The sequence below is a fragment of the Ornithorhynchus anatinus genome, chromosome 17 (genome assembly GCF_004115215.2).
Source record: "Ornithorhynchus anatinus isolate Pmale09 chromosome 17, mOrnAna1.pri.v4, whole genome shotgun sequence".
Classification (NCBI taxonomy): domain Eukaryota; kingdom Metazoa; phylum Chordata; class Mammalia; order Monotremata; family Ornithorhynchidae; genus Ornithorhynchus; species Ornithorhynchus anatinus.
This window is the reverse complement of record NC_041744.1, coordinates 5,758,792-5,776,337: the sequence shown is the minus strand read 5'-3', so window position 1 is coordinate 5,776,337 and position 17,546 is coordinate 5,758,792. Positions and strand designations below refer to the sequence as shown.

General features: G+C 50.7%; 1 protein-coding gene across 3 annotated transcripts in view; it reads right to left on the bottom strand.

Annotated features, from left to right (window-relative positions):
* Nucleotides 1-17,546, bottom strand: part of SLC43A2 (solute carrier family 43 member 2) — a 47,132-nt gene extending 29,586 nt beyond the window's left edge. For 2 of the 3 annotated variants that reach the window (XM_029082129.2, XM_029082127.1), the window contains exons 1-3: nt 17,480-17,546; nt 16,803-16,984; nt 290-494 (exon numbers count right to left, since the gene is read on the bottom strand). In XM_029082129.2, coding sequence (XP_028937962.1) covers nt 290-494; nt 16,803-16,962 — 365 coding nt within the window. In that variant the 5' untranslated portion in view covers nt 16,963-16,984; nt 17,480-17,546. Of the gene's footprint in view, nt 1-289; nt 495-16,802; nt 16,985-17,479 lie in introns of those variants that run through there. The other variant, XM_029082128.2, reaches the window with a different exon arrangement.

Sequence of the window (17,546 nt, the reverse complement as noted above, 5' to 3'; positions counted from 1 at the left end):
CTGCTTTCAGTGGGGAGACCAGCTCTGAGCTCCCCACCCCACCTCTCTCCTGAACTGCTGTCCAGTGCTGGTTTTTTTCTCTCTCTCTCACCAAAGAGCCTGGCCTTCAGGCTCATTACAGGTGACTGGATTCATGAAATCCCAAGCCTGTTCCACTGTTTGTTCAACCGAATTTGCAAGGGGAATGTAGAATGGAGGGCCTGGGGCCACGAAACCTGTGACTGAGTGGAATCAAGGCTCTCGCCCTGCTGGACCCCTCCCTTCCCAAATCCCCACCGGGGCCTCTCACCTGCCGAGCAGGCGCAGCTTGCGGGGGCCATATTTGTCCATGACGATCCCCAAGGGCAGAGTGATGGCGCTGAGCAGGAAGGAGCCCACGGTGAAGGCCAGGTTCAGCATTTCATCTTGAGCCTGGCACGACAGCCAGCCCTTCACTCGGGTCACCTCTTCTTGCAAGCTGTCCGCCCCACCGGAGGAGTTGCTGCTGCTGTTTTCTTGATAGGAGAAAGGACACGGTGAGTCAGTGGCTACAGCCCACATGATTCCACTCTACTGGCTCTTGCTCTCTCATCAATAATAATAATAATAGCAATATTTAGGAAGTGCTTACTATGTGCCAAGCGCTGTGCAAGATACAATGAAATCAGATGACAGGTACTGCCCCACATAGGGCCCACAGTCTATCTGTAATTCATGTCAATGTGCTTCTCCCCCTCTTGACTGTAAGCTTCTCAATTGTATTTATTGAGCGCTTACTGTATGCAAAGCACTGTACTAAGCACTTGGGAGAGTACAATATAACGATAAACAGACATATTCCCTGCCCACAGTGAACTCACAATCTAGAGGGAGAGACAGACATTAATATACATACATATACACATAAATTAACTACAGGTATATACTTAAGTGCCCCGGGGCTGGGACAGGGGATGAAGGAATGAAGGGAGCAAGTGGTCAGGAATCGTGTTTACCAACTCCATTACACTGTATTTTCCCAAGCACTTACTACAGTGTTCTGCACACAGTAAGCAAGCGCTTGGTAAATACCACTGATCGATTGAGTGATTGAGAGAGAAGAGGTATTCAATCCCCATTTTACAGGTGAGGGAACTGAGGCCCAGAGATGTTAAGTGGCTTGCCCAAGGTGACTTCAACGTGTTCCCTTGACACAGGACCCGGAAGGAAAATCTCTCTGAAGTATCTCCAAATCTGAACTCAGTCTTTCCGGTCTCTCTTTGGAGGGTCATTTGGATTTTCCGATAAATGGCAGGCTCCTGCCCTTCTTTGCATCTCATATCAGACCGTTTTATGAGACTTTCAGGTGGCTTTGTAAATGCAGCAGTCCTTAGCTTTCACCCTTAATCTTTCCACCACTCCCAGTTCCTCATCGTGGGAGGGAAGAGCCTTATTCTAAGTCCAGGGGCCGCTCTGTCCTCCCACCTGGGCACAGGTCATGGTCCTTGGAGAGTCACCACATCTGGGTCCCTATCGCAGCCCTGAACTTGTACCTCCAAAGTCCACCCGGCAAATAGTCCAAAGGAGAAAAGTCCTCACCCACCGTAGGGGCTGAACAGGGGAAAGAAAAGTGGGATGGGTAAGAGGACTTGGTGATGACTGTGATTAGAGATCTACTTATTCTACTTGATCTAAGGATCTACTTGAAGGGGGGATGGGTATTTTAATATTTATATTTTAAGGCCTGCAAAGATGAGAGTAGCAGAAAAACAAAGTCCACTGTGTGATTAGATGGCAGGTTCACTTTGGGATAATAATAACTGTGGTATTTGTTAAGCGCTTACTATGTGCCAGGCACTGTATTAAGCACAGGGGTAGATAAAAGTTTATCAGGTTGGTCACAGTCCCTAATCCCACATGGGGCTCACAGTCTCAATCCCCATTTTACTGATGAGGTAACTGAGGCACAGAGAACTGAAGTGACTTTCCCAAGGTCCCACGGCAGACAAGTGGCGGAGTCGGCATTAGAACCCATGACCTTCTCACTCTCAGGCCCATTCTCTCTCCACTATGCCATGGCTGGGTCTGGTTAGTAAGACCGTCCTATGGATAACTCGACCTTCTCCTGGACCGCTAAGGGTGCAGGGACCCTTCCATAAGATTCCCAGTATCAGCCCTGCAGAGTCACAGGGAAGGGATGTGTCTTGGCATTAGAGGGGAAAGTCATCTCCTCCCCCACAGAAGGAGGAGCATGGCCTAGTGGGTAGAGCACAGGCCTGGGAGTCAGAAAGATCTGGGGTCTAATCCCAGCTCTGCTACTTGTCTGCTGAGCGATTTTAGGCAAGTCTCTTCCCTGATCCTGTTCCCTCATCTGTAAAATGGAGATTAAGACTGTGAGCCCCATGTGGGACGTGGACTGTATCCAACCTGATTACTGTGTATCTCTTCCGGTGTTTAGAACAGTTCCTGGCACATAGTGAGCACTTAAATACCACTGAAAAACAGAAAAAGGAGGAGAGATAGGAGCGGCAAGGACAGATCTCCTCAGCTGGTTAAGCCAGTCCGCTGTCAAGAACCACTGATGCAGCGGGAACTGGTTGAGGACTCAAGAGACGATTTGACGTAGATTTCCAGAGACTGGGGCATCTGGGGGCACGGATTACATCAGGCGTGTGAGTAATAAATGCTAATAGGGTAAGATAAACAGTTAACCAGACAGGAGAACTGGAATAGACTGGTCCTAAGGCAGAGAGGAAAGAAGGAATATAGGGCGTGTGGGAGGGGTTAAAAGCCAGCAGGGCCTAGAAGCGGATTGAATTCACGAGCAGAGCTCTCTGGAGTCTCATCACAGCACCAAACCCAAAGCCGATGCTCCCGGATCCTCTTTATATTCCTCTAGGTTTTTCCAAAAAGATGCCACCTTACCCACACTGACTGTTAGAAGGGGGGAAAACCAGCCATTCGGACCGATGCCGGAGGGCTCGGAATCACAGATGGCCAACATAAACGTGGCCTAGGCTACCCATCCCCCGATCTAATCAGCAGCAAAGTTGCCAAGCGCCCTCTGAGGGGGAAGATTCAAGGAACGTGGGTGGAGAATATTCCTGTATCCCTGCTCCTTCTTGGAACCCCCTCAAACAATCCATCAATCAAGCAGTTATATTTAATGAGTGCTTATTTACTGGGTGCAGAGCACTGTACTAAGCGCTTGGAAGAGTCCAACCAATCGATCAGTGGTATTTATTGAGCCTTTACTGCGTGCAGAGCACTGTGCTAAGTGCTTGGGAGAATAAAATCAATCAAAAAGTCATATTTATTGAGTGCTTACTGAGTGCCTAGCACTGTACTAAGCGTTTGAGAGAGGACGATCAATTATTCAGTCATACTTATTGAGCACTTACTGTAGGCAGAACACTGTCCTACGCAATTGGGAAAGTACAATAGTACAGAGTTGGTAGACACGTTCCCTGCCCACAGGGAGCTTATGGTCTAGAGACAGTCTCCTGAGCCAAGGGGAGAGGGTCTCAAGGGCAAGAGAACAGGACTGGATAGGGTGGGCCAGAACTCTGGAAGCAACAGACACCTGGGACTCAAAGACTAGCACCTCTACTAAGCGCTTGGGAAAGTACAATATAACAGAGTTGGTTGACATGATTCCTGCCCTCCACGGAAAGCAATGTGGCCTACTGGACAGAGCACAGGCCTGGGAGTCAGAAGGAAGGACTAGGGTTCTTATCCCTGCTCTGCCACTTGTCTGCTGTGCGGCCTTGGGCAAATTGCTTCACTTTCTGTACCCGTTACCTCATCTGTAAAACAGGGCTTGAGATTGTGAGCCCCATGAGGAACCAGAGACTATTCCAACCTTACATCCACCCCAGCCCTTAATACAGTGCCTGGCACATAGTAAGCACTTAACCAATACCATAATAATAATTATTACTATTATTACTTAACTTTTCTGTGCTTCAATTACCTCATCTGTAAAATGGGGATTAAGACTGTGAGCCCCACCTGGGACATGGACTGTGTCCAACCTGATAACCTTGTACCGGGTTAGGGAAGCAATGTGGCCTAGTGGATAGAGCACAGACCTGGGAGTCAGAAGGTACCGGGTTCTAATCCTGACTCCGCCACCTGTCTGCTGTGACCTTAGGCCAATCACTTCACTTCTCTGTGCCTCAGTTACCTCATCTGTAAAATGGGGATTAAGACTGTGAGCCCCATGTGGGACAGGGACTACATTCAACCTGATTCCCTTGTATCTACCCCAGTGCTTAGTATGCCTGGGGCATAGCAAGTGCTTAACAAATACCACAGTTATTACTGTTATTATTACCTACCCCAGAGTTTAGTACAGTGCCTGGCGCATAGTAAGTGCTTCACCAAAAAAACAAACAAACAGAAAAAAACAACCCAGCATGGCATGATGGAAGGACTGACCAGATGAGTCCAGGGTGAAGGGAAAAAGCCAGGTGGCTTTGCTGACTGGATGGTTGAGCAACTGAGGTGCTTTCAGTTCCACCTTTTGTTCCCAGGGGTTGGGAGACACCTATCTCTAGGGTCTATTCAATCCTGGAATCCACACCTTTTGTTACTAGTAAACAAGCTAAGATAATCACATACCCAGCCATAGGACCAAACCCTGTCACACCCCAGCTCTTACCCTCCCACCGGGGGCTTGTGTTTGGGCTAGCAGGGCCCCAATCAGATAAGGGCCCAGGATGTGTCACCCCAAAACAGGGTTCCTCTGCTCTCTGGCACCTGGTGCTTTGGAGCCTGTGAACACCCTCAAACCGCCCTGGCTCCCCCACCTGTCTCTGTTTGGTCAACAAACCCCTTCCTGGAGGTAATCACGGGTCACCCCTAGGCAAGGTGAAACAGGAAGAGACAATTCTTGGTTTAGGAGGAATGAGGTGAATGCAGAAGTGAAGCTGCTTGAAAGGCATCTCTGTTTTTTTTTTATAAATGGTTAAGTGTTGGTTGGTTGGTTAAGTGTTTACTGTGTGCCACGCACTGTATTAAGCGCTGGGGTGGACTCGAGCTAATCAGGCTGGACACAGTCCACATCCCACATGGGGCTCAGAGTCTTAATCCCCATTCGACAGAACTGAGGTCCAGAGAAATGAAGTGACTTGCCCGAGGTCAGCCTAGAGAAGTGAAGTCATTCGCCTAAGGTCACACCAGAGAAGTGAAGTGACTTGCCCAGGGTCACAGGGCAGACAAGTGGTGGGGCCGGGATTAGAACCTGTGTCCTTCTGACCCTCGGGCCCAGGCTCTAGCTATCAGGCCACGCTGCTTCTCTGTTCACCTGGACTTGACTGAGGTAGTCAAACCCACCTCTTGCTGACAGTGGACATCAAACAAATCCGCATGGCCAAGTAGATAGAGCCTGGCCCTGGGGATCAGAAGGACCTACGGTCTTGTCCTGGTTGTGTCACTTGTCTGCTGTGGGACCTTGGGCAACTCACTTCACTTCTCCATGCCTTCATTACCTCATCTGTAAAATGGGGATTAAGACCGTGAGCCCCAGGTGGGACATGGACTGTGTCCAACCTGATCAGCTTGTAGCTAACCCGGCATTTAGAACAGTGCCTGGCACACAGTAAGTGCTTAACAAATACCATTAAAAAAATAATGGAATCTAAGCAGCAAGTAAGGAGTCTGGCAGCCTCCGCCTGGCATCTAGTTCAGGTTTGGTACAGAACAGAGATAATAATAATCACAATGATGATTATCATTATAATAAAAAATGTGGTATTTGTTAAGCACTTACTATATGTCAAGCACTGTACTAAGCACTAGAGTAGATACATGCAAATCGGGTTGGACACAGTCCCTGTCCCACGTGAGGTTCACAGTCTCAATCCCCATTTTACAGATGAGGTAACTGAGGCACAGAGAAGTGAAGTGACTTGCCTAAGGTCTCACGGCAGACACGTGGCGGAGCTGGGATTAGAACCCACGACCTAGAGATAGTAGCCATTCCTGCCTTCTCCCTAGCCAAATAAACAAGACAAACAAAGAGGTTTCTACCAAATCCCCAGAACATCACCCTGCTAAGGCCCCTGGGAAACAAAGATTTTGCTCTTGGATTTTCACCTTTACTCATTCCTCCCTCAGCACTTATGTACAAACCCACTATCGATTTATTCATTTCCATTAATGTCTGTCTCCTCTCTAGACTGCAAGATCGTTGTGGGCAGGGAACGCGTCCATCAACTCTGTTGCACCGTACTCTCCCAAGGGCTTAGTACAGTGCTCTGCACACAGTAAGCGCTCCATAAATACGGCTGATTGATTATGCTGCACTTAGCCCGCACCCCAAAGTCACTTCCCCTCCGATCCTAGGGGGACCCTGCTAACTCTGCTCCACCTTGACATCCCCTCCGGTCCCCCAGCCCCTCAGCTGTCCCTGCAGCCCCTACTCCTCTGAAATCCACTGTCCGTCCGGTCACCGGAAAAGTCTCCTTTCATCGAAGAAGATATGGGTGAAAGGTCGGCTTCAGACACACTGGAACAAAAGGCCGAAGACAGGACGGCCCCAACGGCAACAGCCTGGGAGAACCCGGGCTTGGCTAATCCCTGCCTGAGTTAGGAATCCACCGGGCTCGTTTTTTGGCCTCTGAAGGAGAAAACATGGCCGAGAGTGATGAACAAATCGCTGTCAACGCCGCCGCTGTTTAAGGCAATAACAGTAGTTCCTGTATGGGTTTGGCCTGAGTCTGCCCACGAGACCTGTGGGAACAGACTCTAACTAGCCAGGCCCTTAAGGATGATGATGATGAGAGTGGCATTTGTAAAGTGCCAGGTGCTGTACTAAGCGCTGGGATGGATACAAACTAATCAGGTTGGGCACAGTCCCGATCCCACGTGGGGCTCACAGTCTTAATCCCCATTTTACAGATGAGGGAAGTGAGGCCTAGAGAAGTGAAGTGATTTGCCCAGGGTCACAGAGCAGGAAAGTGGTGGAGGGGGGATCAGAACCCAGGACCTTCTGATTCCTGGGCCTGTGCTTCTATCCACTAGGCCACGCTGCTTCTCTTAGTGTGACTTCAAGAGGAGGCCGGGCAAATCACTTCAAAGGGAGAAGGCAGGAGGCGAGAGTGGGAGAAGGGGCCCCTCAGGAAATGAGACTTACACTGCCATTTCCCCTACCAGTAATTTAGTTCATGTCTGTCTCCCTCACTAGATGATGGGCTCCTTGTGGGCAGGGCGGGCGCTATTAACTCTACTGTGTGGTGCTCACCCAAGCGTTTGGCACAGTGCTCTCCACCCAGTCAGGGCTCACTAAAATAAAGTAAATAAATTGTGGTATTTGTTAAGCGCTTACTATGTGCAAAGCACTGTTCTAAGCGCTGGGGGATACAAGGTGATCAGTTTGTCCCATGTGGGGCTCACAGTTTTAATCCCCATTTGACAGATGAGGTAACTGAGGCACAGAGAAGTTAAGTGACTTGCCCAAGGTCACACAGCTGACTAGCGGCGGAGCCGGGATTAGAACCCGTGATCTCTGACTCCCAAGCCCGCGCTCTTTCCACTGAAACACGCTGCTTCACTGAGTGATTGGTGGGCTGTGCTGCTGGTCGAAAGGGGTCCAATTAACACTCCCTCTGACTTAGACTGGGAGTCCCATGTGGGACAGGGACTGTGTCCAACATGATTATCTTGTTTCTACCCCAGCGCTTAGTACAGTGCCTGGTATGCATTAAGCACTTAACATATATTATAATAATAACAACAACAATAGTAATAACTACAGTGTCAATCTGATCTCAGGCTCCCACACCTCTCCATGAAGCTGGACTTCTCTCTTTTTTTTTAAAGTGATATCTGTTAAGCACTTTACTACGTGCCAAGCACTGTACTAAGCACTGAGGTAGATACTGGGCTCCCAGTCTTAATCCCCGCTTTACAGATGCGGTAACTGAGGCCCAGAGAAATGAAGGGACTTGCCCAAGGTCACGCACAGGAGATGAGGGACGGAGCCAGGATTAGAACCCAGGTCCTCTGACTTGCAGGTCTGGGCTCTTTCCACTAGGCTGCACTGCTTCTCTTCAGGTCCCGGATCCAGATCCTCAGACCCGACTCCAGAAGCCGCAGAATTATGGCCCTTGCCCTTTCCACTCTCAAGCCCTTTGACTTCCGTCGGGTCGCCTCCTCTTGGCACAAGTTCTGGCTTCTGGACGGAGAGAAGCGGCATGGCCTGGGAATCTGAGGACCTCGGTTCTCATCCTGGCTCCGCCACGTGGCTGCTGTGTGACCTTAACTTCTCTGGACCTCAGTTTCCTCATCTGTAAAATGGGGCTTTTTATACCTGTTCTCCCTCTTCTCTCGATTCGAGTCCCATGCGGGACAGGGCTCTGTGTCCGACTCGATGAACTCGTATCAGGCCCAACGCTTAGTACAGTGCTTGGCATATGGTAAGCGCTTAACAAATAACATCACTACTACTATTACTAAGGCAGAAATCTAAAGGGGACACAGGCTCTGTAAATGAAAATACGACCTAATTATAGTACTGGGGGCCAAGTGTCTTCCCAATGCACTCCCAAGAGATCACACCTCTTAGCCAGAAAGTGAGCCTCCAGAGACCATTCTGAATCCATCAATCGTATTTCCTGAACGCTTACTGTATGCAGAGCGCTGTGCTAAGCTCTTGGGAGAGTCCAATATAACACTATAACAGTGCTATAACTATAATAACTATATATACATATATATATATAACTATAACAGACACATTCAGCCCCAGAGATGAGAAAGAGGGGCAGCTGAGAGCAGAGAGGAGGGAAGGGAGGTCACGATAGGGAAGAGATGAATATCAAGGACACTGGAGAAAGGCAGCAGCGCTGTATTGTCAGAGTTACCTTTCCCTTTGGAGTTTCAGTTTTTCATTTAAATAGGAAATATTCAACTTGGTCATGTGAATCCTAGCAAAAGTGAAAGCCTGGCCAGTAAAAGGTATCATCAACCTCTGAGTTGTGGGTGTGGGAGGACTATAAACCAGGAATGACTCAAAGGGTCAGAGCGTGTCATCCCAAGTTAGTGGCCGGACCCTCGACAGCCAGAGAAGCAGCATGGCTTAGCGGAAAGAGCAAGGGCTTGAAAGTGGAAAGGGCAAGGGCTTGAGAGTCAGAGGATGTGGGTTCTAATCCCAAAAGGACCACTCATCTGCTCTGTGACCTTGGGCAAGCTGTTTAACTGTGCCTCAGTTACCTCATCTGGAAAATGGGGATTAAGACTGGGAGCCCCATTTGGGACAACCTGATTACCTTGAATCTACCCCAGCGCTTGGAAAAGTGCTTGGCACATAGGAAGCACTTAACAAATATCACAATGATAATAATAATAATAATAATAGTAATGATAAAGAGAGCGCTCGAGACACTTTTCAGGGGGCCAGTGTCCACGGTGGCCCATCCCTACCCCTTCTCCTCCCTGTCCCAGTACCCCCGCAAAGCATTAAGCAGTCCCATCTCCGTCATGGGAGATCCAACAGTGGGCCTGGACTGGTTTCAGGGAACTGAGTGCATCCGCGTAAGGTGCTGAGCGCCAAGATCCTCTTTGACGCAGCACTCTGAAGGGAGGGAGGACCTCAAGGAAGAGAACGGGGGAGACCAAGCGGAAGGCCGAGGCATAGGACGAGGTAACCCCTGGACCGAATGCACCATCCTGGAATGTGGGGATCACCCCCGCATCTAGTACAACGTTATTCCCACAGTAGGTGCTCAATAAATACCAAGGACTGGGTGGATGAAACAAAGTCACGGGTTTAAGGCTTGACCCCCTCGGGTTCTCCTTCGACCCTCCTCCCTATCGACTCCAGGGCGAGGCAGCACGAATCCTCCCAGAGGCCGGATGTGGAACCCGAGGCGATCCCAGCTGCCGGGCGACTCGTCACCGTTCCACCAGCTGACAAACGGAGCGTGCTGAAAGCTGACAGGCTCGGGCAGATTTTGGGGCTCGAGGACATTTAATTCGGATGCAAATTTGTTCATTTTTTGACTTCCTCCAAGCCCAGTTTTGGATTTTTTATGGTATTTGTTAAGTGCTTACTATATGCCAGGCGCTGTTCTGAGCTGCTGAGATAGATACAAGATAATCATCTTGGACACAGTCCATGTTCCACATAATAATAATAATAATAATATCGGTATTTGTTAAGTCCTTACTATGTGCCAAGCACTATTCTAAGCACTGGGGAGGATATAAGGTAATCAGGTTGTTCCACGTGGGGCTCACAGTCTTAATACGGGGCTCACAGTCTTAAACCCAATTTTCGCAGATGAGGTAACCGAGGCCCAGAGAAGTGAAGGAAACTGCCCAAGTTCATAGGGCAGACAAGTCGCGGAGTCAGGACTCCCAGGCCCGGGCTCTATCCACTAGGCCACGCTGCTTCTCAGTTCTAAGAGCTCGAGTCTTAGAGCGGCTTCTTTATCTCTGCGTTTTGCACACTAAGTTCAGGGAACAATAACACGCGGGGTAAGGACCTTGATCGTAAACCTTTCCATCCACACCAATTTGGGTAATCAGAAGAGTCGCAGTGACTTCTGGCCCGGGAAGCAATAGGTCACAGAGTCCCTAAGAATTGCTGATAAGCACTAGCAGCCCAAGATAAATAGCATGGAATCAGCAGTAAGCTGGATCGAATCAGTAGTCGCTCCGGCAGAAGATGCTGGGTCAACAGGTTGGAAGGGACTCACCAGCCAAACCCAAATAAATCTGCGAGACAAGGGCTTACGTCAGATGAAAATGTGGGCGTTCGTCGGGCGGGGAAGGGTTATCCGGCCACTGGCCTTGGAACTTTCGAGTGACGGTCAGCCCAAGATGAGGCCCTTGGATGTTCATTCATTCGATCGACTTTACTGAGCGCTTGAAGGGCACCGTACTAAGCACCTGACCCAACATCAGCACAAGAACTGCCGTCCCCCCCGCCCACTTTGCCCAAGAAAAAAACGAGGCAGAGAAGCAAAGTGTGGCCTAGTGGACAGGGAGTCGGAAGGACCCGGGTTCTAAAGCTGGCTCTGCCATTTATCTGCTATGTGACCTTGGACAAATCACTTTACTTATCTGGGCCTCAGTTATCTCATCTGTAAAATGGGGATGAAGAGCGTAAGGCCCATGTGGGATGTGGACTGTGTCCAACCTGATGATCTATGGCAGCACTTAGTGCCTGGCGCAGAGTAAGCACTTAACAAGTACCATTTTTTAAAAAGTGATCTCTTCCGTATTTTACCCAGAATATCGGGATTGTATTTCCCCAGGAGCTCAATACAGTGTCCTGCACAAAGTAAGCGCACAATAAATACACACTGATTGACTGATTTGGTTGAGAATCATTCTAACACTGGAAGGAAACTCCAGAGTCTGGAAAACCAGGCCTCTGTGGTTTCTTGGAAAAGCAGCGTGGTTGGGAGTCAAAGGATTTGGGTTCTAATCCCAGCTTTGCCAAATGCTTGCTGTGTGACCTTGGGCGAGTCACTGAACTTCTCTGTGCCTCAGTTCCCTCACCTGTAAAAAGGGGATTAAATACCAGTTCTCCCTCCTACTTAGGCTGTGAGCCCCATAAGGGACAGGGACTGTGTCCAACTTAATTAGCTTGTACCTACCCCAGCGCTTAGAATGGTGTTTGACACCTAGTAAGAACCTAACAAATACTATTTTAAAAAAATGGCAGTGCAGTCTCTCAGGACTGTACGAGCCCAAAACGGAAGCTAAGCCTCAGGAAGGAGAAGCGTGGCCCCCAGCCCAAAAACCGACAGGACCCGGACGGGACTTGACCTCATTTCCAAGGGTAGATTGCGCATGCCCAGTTCCTTTCCGCCACAGTCCCAGCAATCTCCAGGGTGAATCGTTAGGGTGGCCGGTCATCGGTTTTATACCGCACGGTCCGGTTTTTTGGCTGACCGCTCCAATGTGGTATTGGACACTGTTATGGCTGTTTGATCTTTGGCGGGGGAAGAAGGGGGATATTCAGCCTCCCTCTGCTGAAGTTTGTTTGCTTTGCCAGATTTTGCCCTGGCCTAAGAACGGAACCAGAGGCTCTGGAGAAAGTGACGGCCTTTGGCCCCCGAGAAATTCTCTGGAATTGCCCAAAAACCATTCAACAAAATGGCGCCCAAGACATTATCGTGTTATGCTCCGTGTCCAGCACAGGGCATGTGACATCTCCTGTGCCATTCGTGACATCAGGGGCCACCTTGTGAACCACAAATAGGCAGCATCTCTACCACCATGCCCCTGTCACCTCACTCACACAGCCCTTGGAGACCCCAAGGCAGGGGACGAGCTGGGAGACTCCCCCCCAACCCCACCGCCCCGAACCTTAGTGCAGAGGGGGCCCGGCTGGACCGTTTTCTAGGGCCTCAATCAACCTGGCTCAGAGTTGGCCTGGAGTCCCTTGGTTTATTATCCCCCAGTTTGTTGGTCTCTATCATTGGACTGCGGGAGATGTTTAATACCCTTTTTTAAAAAACATGATTTTGGTTAAGTACGAACTATATGCCAGGCACTGGACTAAGCAGTGAGGTAGATTCAAGCAATTCTGTGTGATCGTGGGCAAGTCATCTCACTTCTCTGTGCCTCGGTTCCCTCATCTGTAAAATGAGAATTAACTGTGAGCCTCCCGTGGGACAACCTGATCACCCCGTATCTACCCCAGCGCTTAGAACAGTGCTCTGCACATAGTAAGCGCTTAACAAATACCAACATTATTAACCCACATGGGGCTCACAGCCTTAATCCCCATTTTACAGATGAGGCAACTGAGGCCCAGAGAAGTGAAGTGACTTGCTCAAGGTCGCACAGCAGACAAGTGGAAAAACCTGGATTAGAGCCCGGGTCCTCCGACTCCCCAGGCCCGCACTCTTTCCATTAGGCCACATCGCTTCTCTTTTGATTCTCTTTCTGCCTTTTTTCTTAAAAACCCCAACCAGCAACTCCAACCAATCTCAGAACTGAGGGGACCATCCCAGTCCTCGACAGAATCAGAGATCGGACAGAGGTGGGGAAGTGGGAGAGGGATACCAAATCATACCCTTTAACCTGCTCCTTTTTAGAGCAGTCGTTAATCTCTCAACCTCTGCCTAGGTTTAGCAGAAATCTGACTGGTCAGGGAGCAAGGTCTGACTCTTCCCATCTTCCAAGGAGCCGAGATTTCTGCTGATGAAGGGAAAGCCCTGCCAAGAGCCTTTAGGTTGTTAGGAAATTCTGTGATGCTTAAATGTGGACGGCAAAGTCGGAATGGCTAAAGGTCAAGGGTTACAAATGATGGACTTTCCGCCTGCCCAGCCTTTCCTCTTCCAAGGTGGCCCTGCCCCCACGCTCCAGCCCTGACGTCCTTCAAAAAGAATGTACTCAGTTTCACCGGGCCGGACACAGAGCCGGGTCTTCCCCACATAAAGTAACTAAATGGAAGTGCCTTGCATCGGTCAAGTCTGGCAAATTAGCCAAACGGGTGTTTCGAGGATTGTCTTGACTCCAGAGAGGAGAGGTGGAGAGGACTGGTGGAAAAAAAGCAATCAGGGCCTAGCTGAGTAAGTAAATCTTGGGAAGATAATATTGGGAGGGCAAGAGGAAGTGTTATCTAGGAGTATAGATAGATATACAATAATTTTTACATACATAAAAAGAATCGGTGGGGTGTGGCGTAGTTTAAAGAGATAGATGCTCAGGCTGGTGAGATGAGATAACGTGGGGTGAATCAGAGAAACTCCGCTCTGGGGGTTGGGAAAAGAGCTGAGAGGATCTGCCCAAGTGGACGAGCGGAAGACCAGCGGGCCAGGGAGACTGGCCGCCATTCAAGCCGTTCCACCTCTCTTTAGCTGAAGTCATCAAATGTCCTCTGAGTTCCGGGGTTTCCGCCGAAGAGCTATCTGATGGAGTGTGACCCCTGGGAAAGTCGCCCAAGAAGGATGATAAGAGTCCCCACGTTTAGTCGGATGGGACACGATGCTGCGGAAAGGATGTGAGAAAAGACACGCCAGCCACAAGGCCACCTCCACAAGAGGGTGGGGCCCGCAGTTTCCTCGGGAATCTCTAGGACTGTTTGTCCGAGCTCCTTTTAAGCAGGGAATGGGTCACTTGGTTGCTTTGTACCTCCCAGGCGCTGTGTTCAGCGGATGCTGCGTTCACGTTACTGCTACTATCAACCACTCAATCGATCCTATTTATTGAGCTCTTACTATGTGCAGAGCCCTGTACTAAACGACTGGGAGATTAGCAGAAACCTTCCCTGACCATAACGAGCTACCTCTCTCTACAGACTCAAACCAACTGGTGGACACAGACAGTGTGCTGGGATGTCAAATGGATTCCATCTGCCGTATCACGATATCGCTGATGATTATGGTATTTGTTAAGCACTTAGTATGTGTTCAACACCGTTCTGAGCACTGGGTAGATACGAGATCGTTAAGTCGGAAGCCGTCCTTGTCCCACACGGGTCTCAAAGTCTAAACTGGAAGGAGAGTAAGAACTGAATCCCCATTTTACAGATGAAGAAACTGAAATGCAGAGGAGTGAAGTGACTGGGCCATGGTCACCCAGCAGAGGAGTGGAGGACCCGGAATTAGAACTCAGTTCCTCCAGCTCCCAGACCCGAGCTCTTTCCACTAGATCTCGCTGCTTCTCACTAGACTGTCGGTCATTCATTCAATAGTATTTATTGAGTGCTTATTATGTGTATTAAGCGCTTGGAATAGACAATTTGGCAACATATAGAGACAATCCCTGCCCAATGAAGGGGTTATAGTCTAATCGGTCATCTAGATACCCTACTCTCCTTAAGCCCCAACCACCAAATCATGAGCTCCTCTCCCCCACCAAAAGCCTATTTTAAAAATGTTATTTATTAAGCAGTTATCCTGTGCCAGGCACTGCACTAAGTACTGGGATATATACAAGTTACTGGATTGGATCCAGTCCCTGTCCCAAAGGGGGCTCAAGATCTTAATCCCTATTTTACAGATGAGGTAACTGAGGCCCAGAGAAGTGAAGTGACTTGCCCAAGGACACCTAGCCGACGAGTGGAGAAGCAGCATGGCGTGGTGGACCGAGCATGGGCCTGGGACTCAGAAGGTCACGGGTTCTAATCCTGGTTCCGCCACTTGTCTGCTGTGTGATCTTGGGCAAGTGACTACACTGCTGTGGGCCTCAGTTCCCTCATCTGTAAAACGGGGATCGAGACTGTGAGCCCCACATGGGACTGGGATGGAGTCCAATCCGATTTTCTTGTATTCTCCCCAGCGCTTAGTTGAGTGCCTGGCACATAATAAGCACTTGACAAATATCACTATTATTATTATTACCATGAATAAGTGGCGGGGCTGGGATTAGGACCCAGGTCCTCTGCCTCCCAGGCCCGGGCTCTCTCCACTAGGCCACACTGTTTCACCGCCTTCTTCCGTAAAGGATGCCCCAGAGACTTGGGCGGGAGATCCAAGCCCGGAGCCCTTCTGGGGGTGGCTCTGTGCTCGGGTCTGGAGCAGCGGGATGCATTTTGGAGCATCCCCAGGTGCCGGCTTAGTGGAAAGAGCACGGGTTTGGGACTCAGAGGATTGAGCCCGTTATTGGGCAGTGATGGTCTCTATCTGTTGCCGAATTGTCCATTCCAGGCGCTTAGTACAGTGCTCTGCACCTAGTAAGCGCTCAATAAATACGTTTGAATGAATGACTGTGGGTTCTAATCCCGCCTCTGCCACTTGTCCGCTGCATACCCTTGGGCAAGCCACTTCACTCCTCTGTGTCTCACCTCCCTCATCCGTACAAGGGGGATGAAGACTGTGAGCCCCAAGTGGGACAACCTGATGACCTGACGTCACTTCACTTCTCTGTGCCTCAGTGACCTCCTCTGTAAAATGGGGATGAAGACTGTGAGCCTCACATGGGACAACCTGATTACGCTGTATCCACGCCAGCGCTTAGAACAGTGCTCGGCATATAGTAAGCGCTTAACAAATACAATGATCATTATTATTATTATTATTCTCTGTGCCTCAGTGACCTCATCTGTAAAATGGGGATGAAGACTGTGAGCCTCACTTGAGACAACCTGATTACCCTGGATCTCCCCCAGTGCTTAGAACGGTGCCCGGCACATAGTAAGCACTTAAGAAATACCAACATTATCATTATTAACAGATGCCATCATTATTATTGACGATTATGATCATTATTCTATTCATCTTGATGTTGTCTTGTTTTTGTTTCGTTCTCTCTGGCTTTGCTGTCTCCCCCGTTTAGACTGGGAGCCCGTCGTTGGGCAGGGATGGTCTCTGTGGCCGAAGTGTCCATCCCAAGCGCTTCGTCCAGTGCTCTGCACGTAGTAAGCACTCAAATACGATTGAATGAATGAATATTCTGTCCCGCCCTTAGTCCAGTGCGCTGCACCTAGTAAGTGCTCAAGAAATTTGATTGAATGAATGAGTATTCAGTCCAGTGCTTCGTCCAGTGCTCCGCACACAGTAAGCGCTCAAGAAATACGACTGAATGAATGAATATTCTGTCCCACGCTTCGTCCAGTGTTCTGCACCTAGTAAGCGCTCAAGAAATTCGATTGAATGAATGAGTATTCAGTCCAGTGCTTCGCACCTAGTAAGCGCTCAAGAAATACGACTGAATGAATGAGTATTCAGTCCAGTGCTTTGTCCAGTGCTCCGCACACAGTAAGCGCTCAAGAAATACGACTGAATGAATGAATATTCTGTCCCACGCTTCGTCCAGTGCTCCGCACACAGTAAGCGCTCAAGAAATACGACTGAATGAATGAATATTCGGTCCCGCAGAGGGGCGGGCGGGGAGGGGCGGGCAGCAGCCCCGGGGTGGGGACGGAGATGCCGCCTTACCTGGCTCGGTGCAGAGATAGGAGTAGAAGCCCTCCGACTTGAGCATGATGAGCAGGGAGCCCCAACCCAGGAGGACGGCGGAGAAGAGGAGGTTCTCCACCACGGCGGTGCAGGCCATCCACCAGCGGCGCCGGTGGGCCGTGGCCAGGGTGGGCGCCATGGCTGGGGAGGGGGCTCCGGATCTGAAACGACCCAAGTGGGGCTGGCGGGGAGGGGACCGGCTGGAAGGAGGGGGAGGGGGGGGGAGATCCCCGCGCCGCCGCTGCTCTGCAAAGCGCTCCGTCCCGCCGCAGCCCTCTGCAGTGGCCCTTTGGAGGGGGGGGGGGAGGGAAGGACCTGCCCCGCCCGCGGGGGCAGCGGGGCGGGATGGGGGTCTCACCGCCCACCGGCTCCATCCACGGCGCGCTCGGCCCCGCCCCCCCCGCGCGCCCATTGGCTGCGCCGCCCGCGGAGCGGCCTCCCATTGGTCGCTGGGGAGGTCGCTAGGCGCCGCGGGCACGCCGGCCCCGCGTGGGACCGACCCAGCCGGTCCTTACGAGCCGCCCGCGCGGACCCCCCCCCCCCCGTTACCGGGGCAACGGTCCCCTCCCCATCACCCCCCCCCCCGGCCCTTCGGGTCCCCTCGGGCCTCATCCCCTCCCGCAGCCCCCCCCCCCCCGCCCCCGGCGCCCGCTCACCCGTTGCCACCGGCGGCGTAGGAGGCCCGGCCGCCCGCCCGCCTTTTCTGCCGCCCCCCCGCTTTTA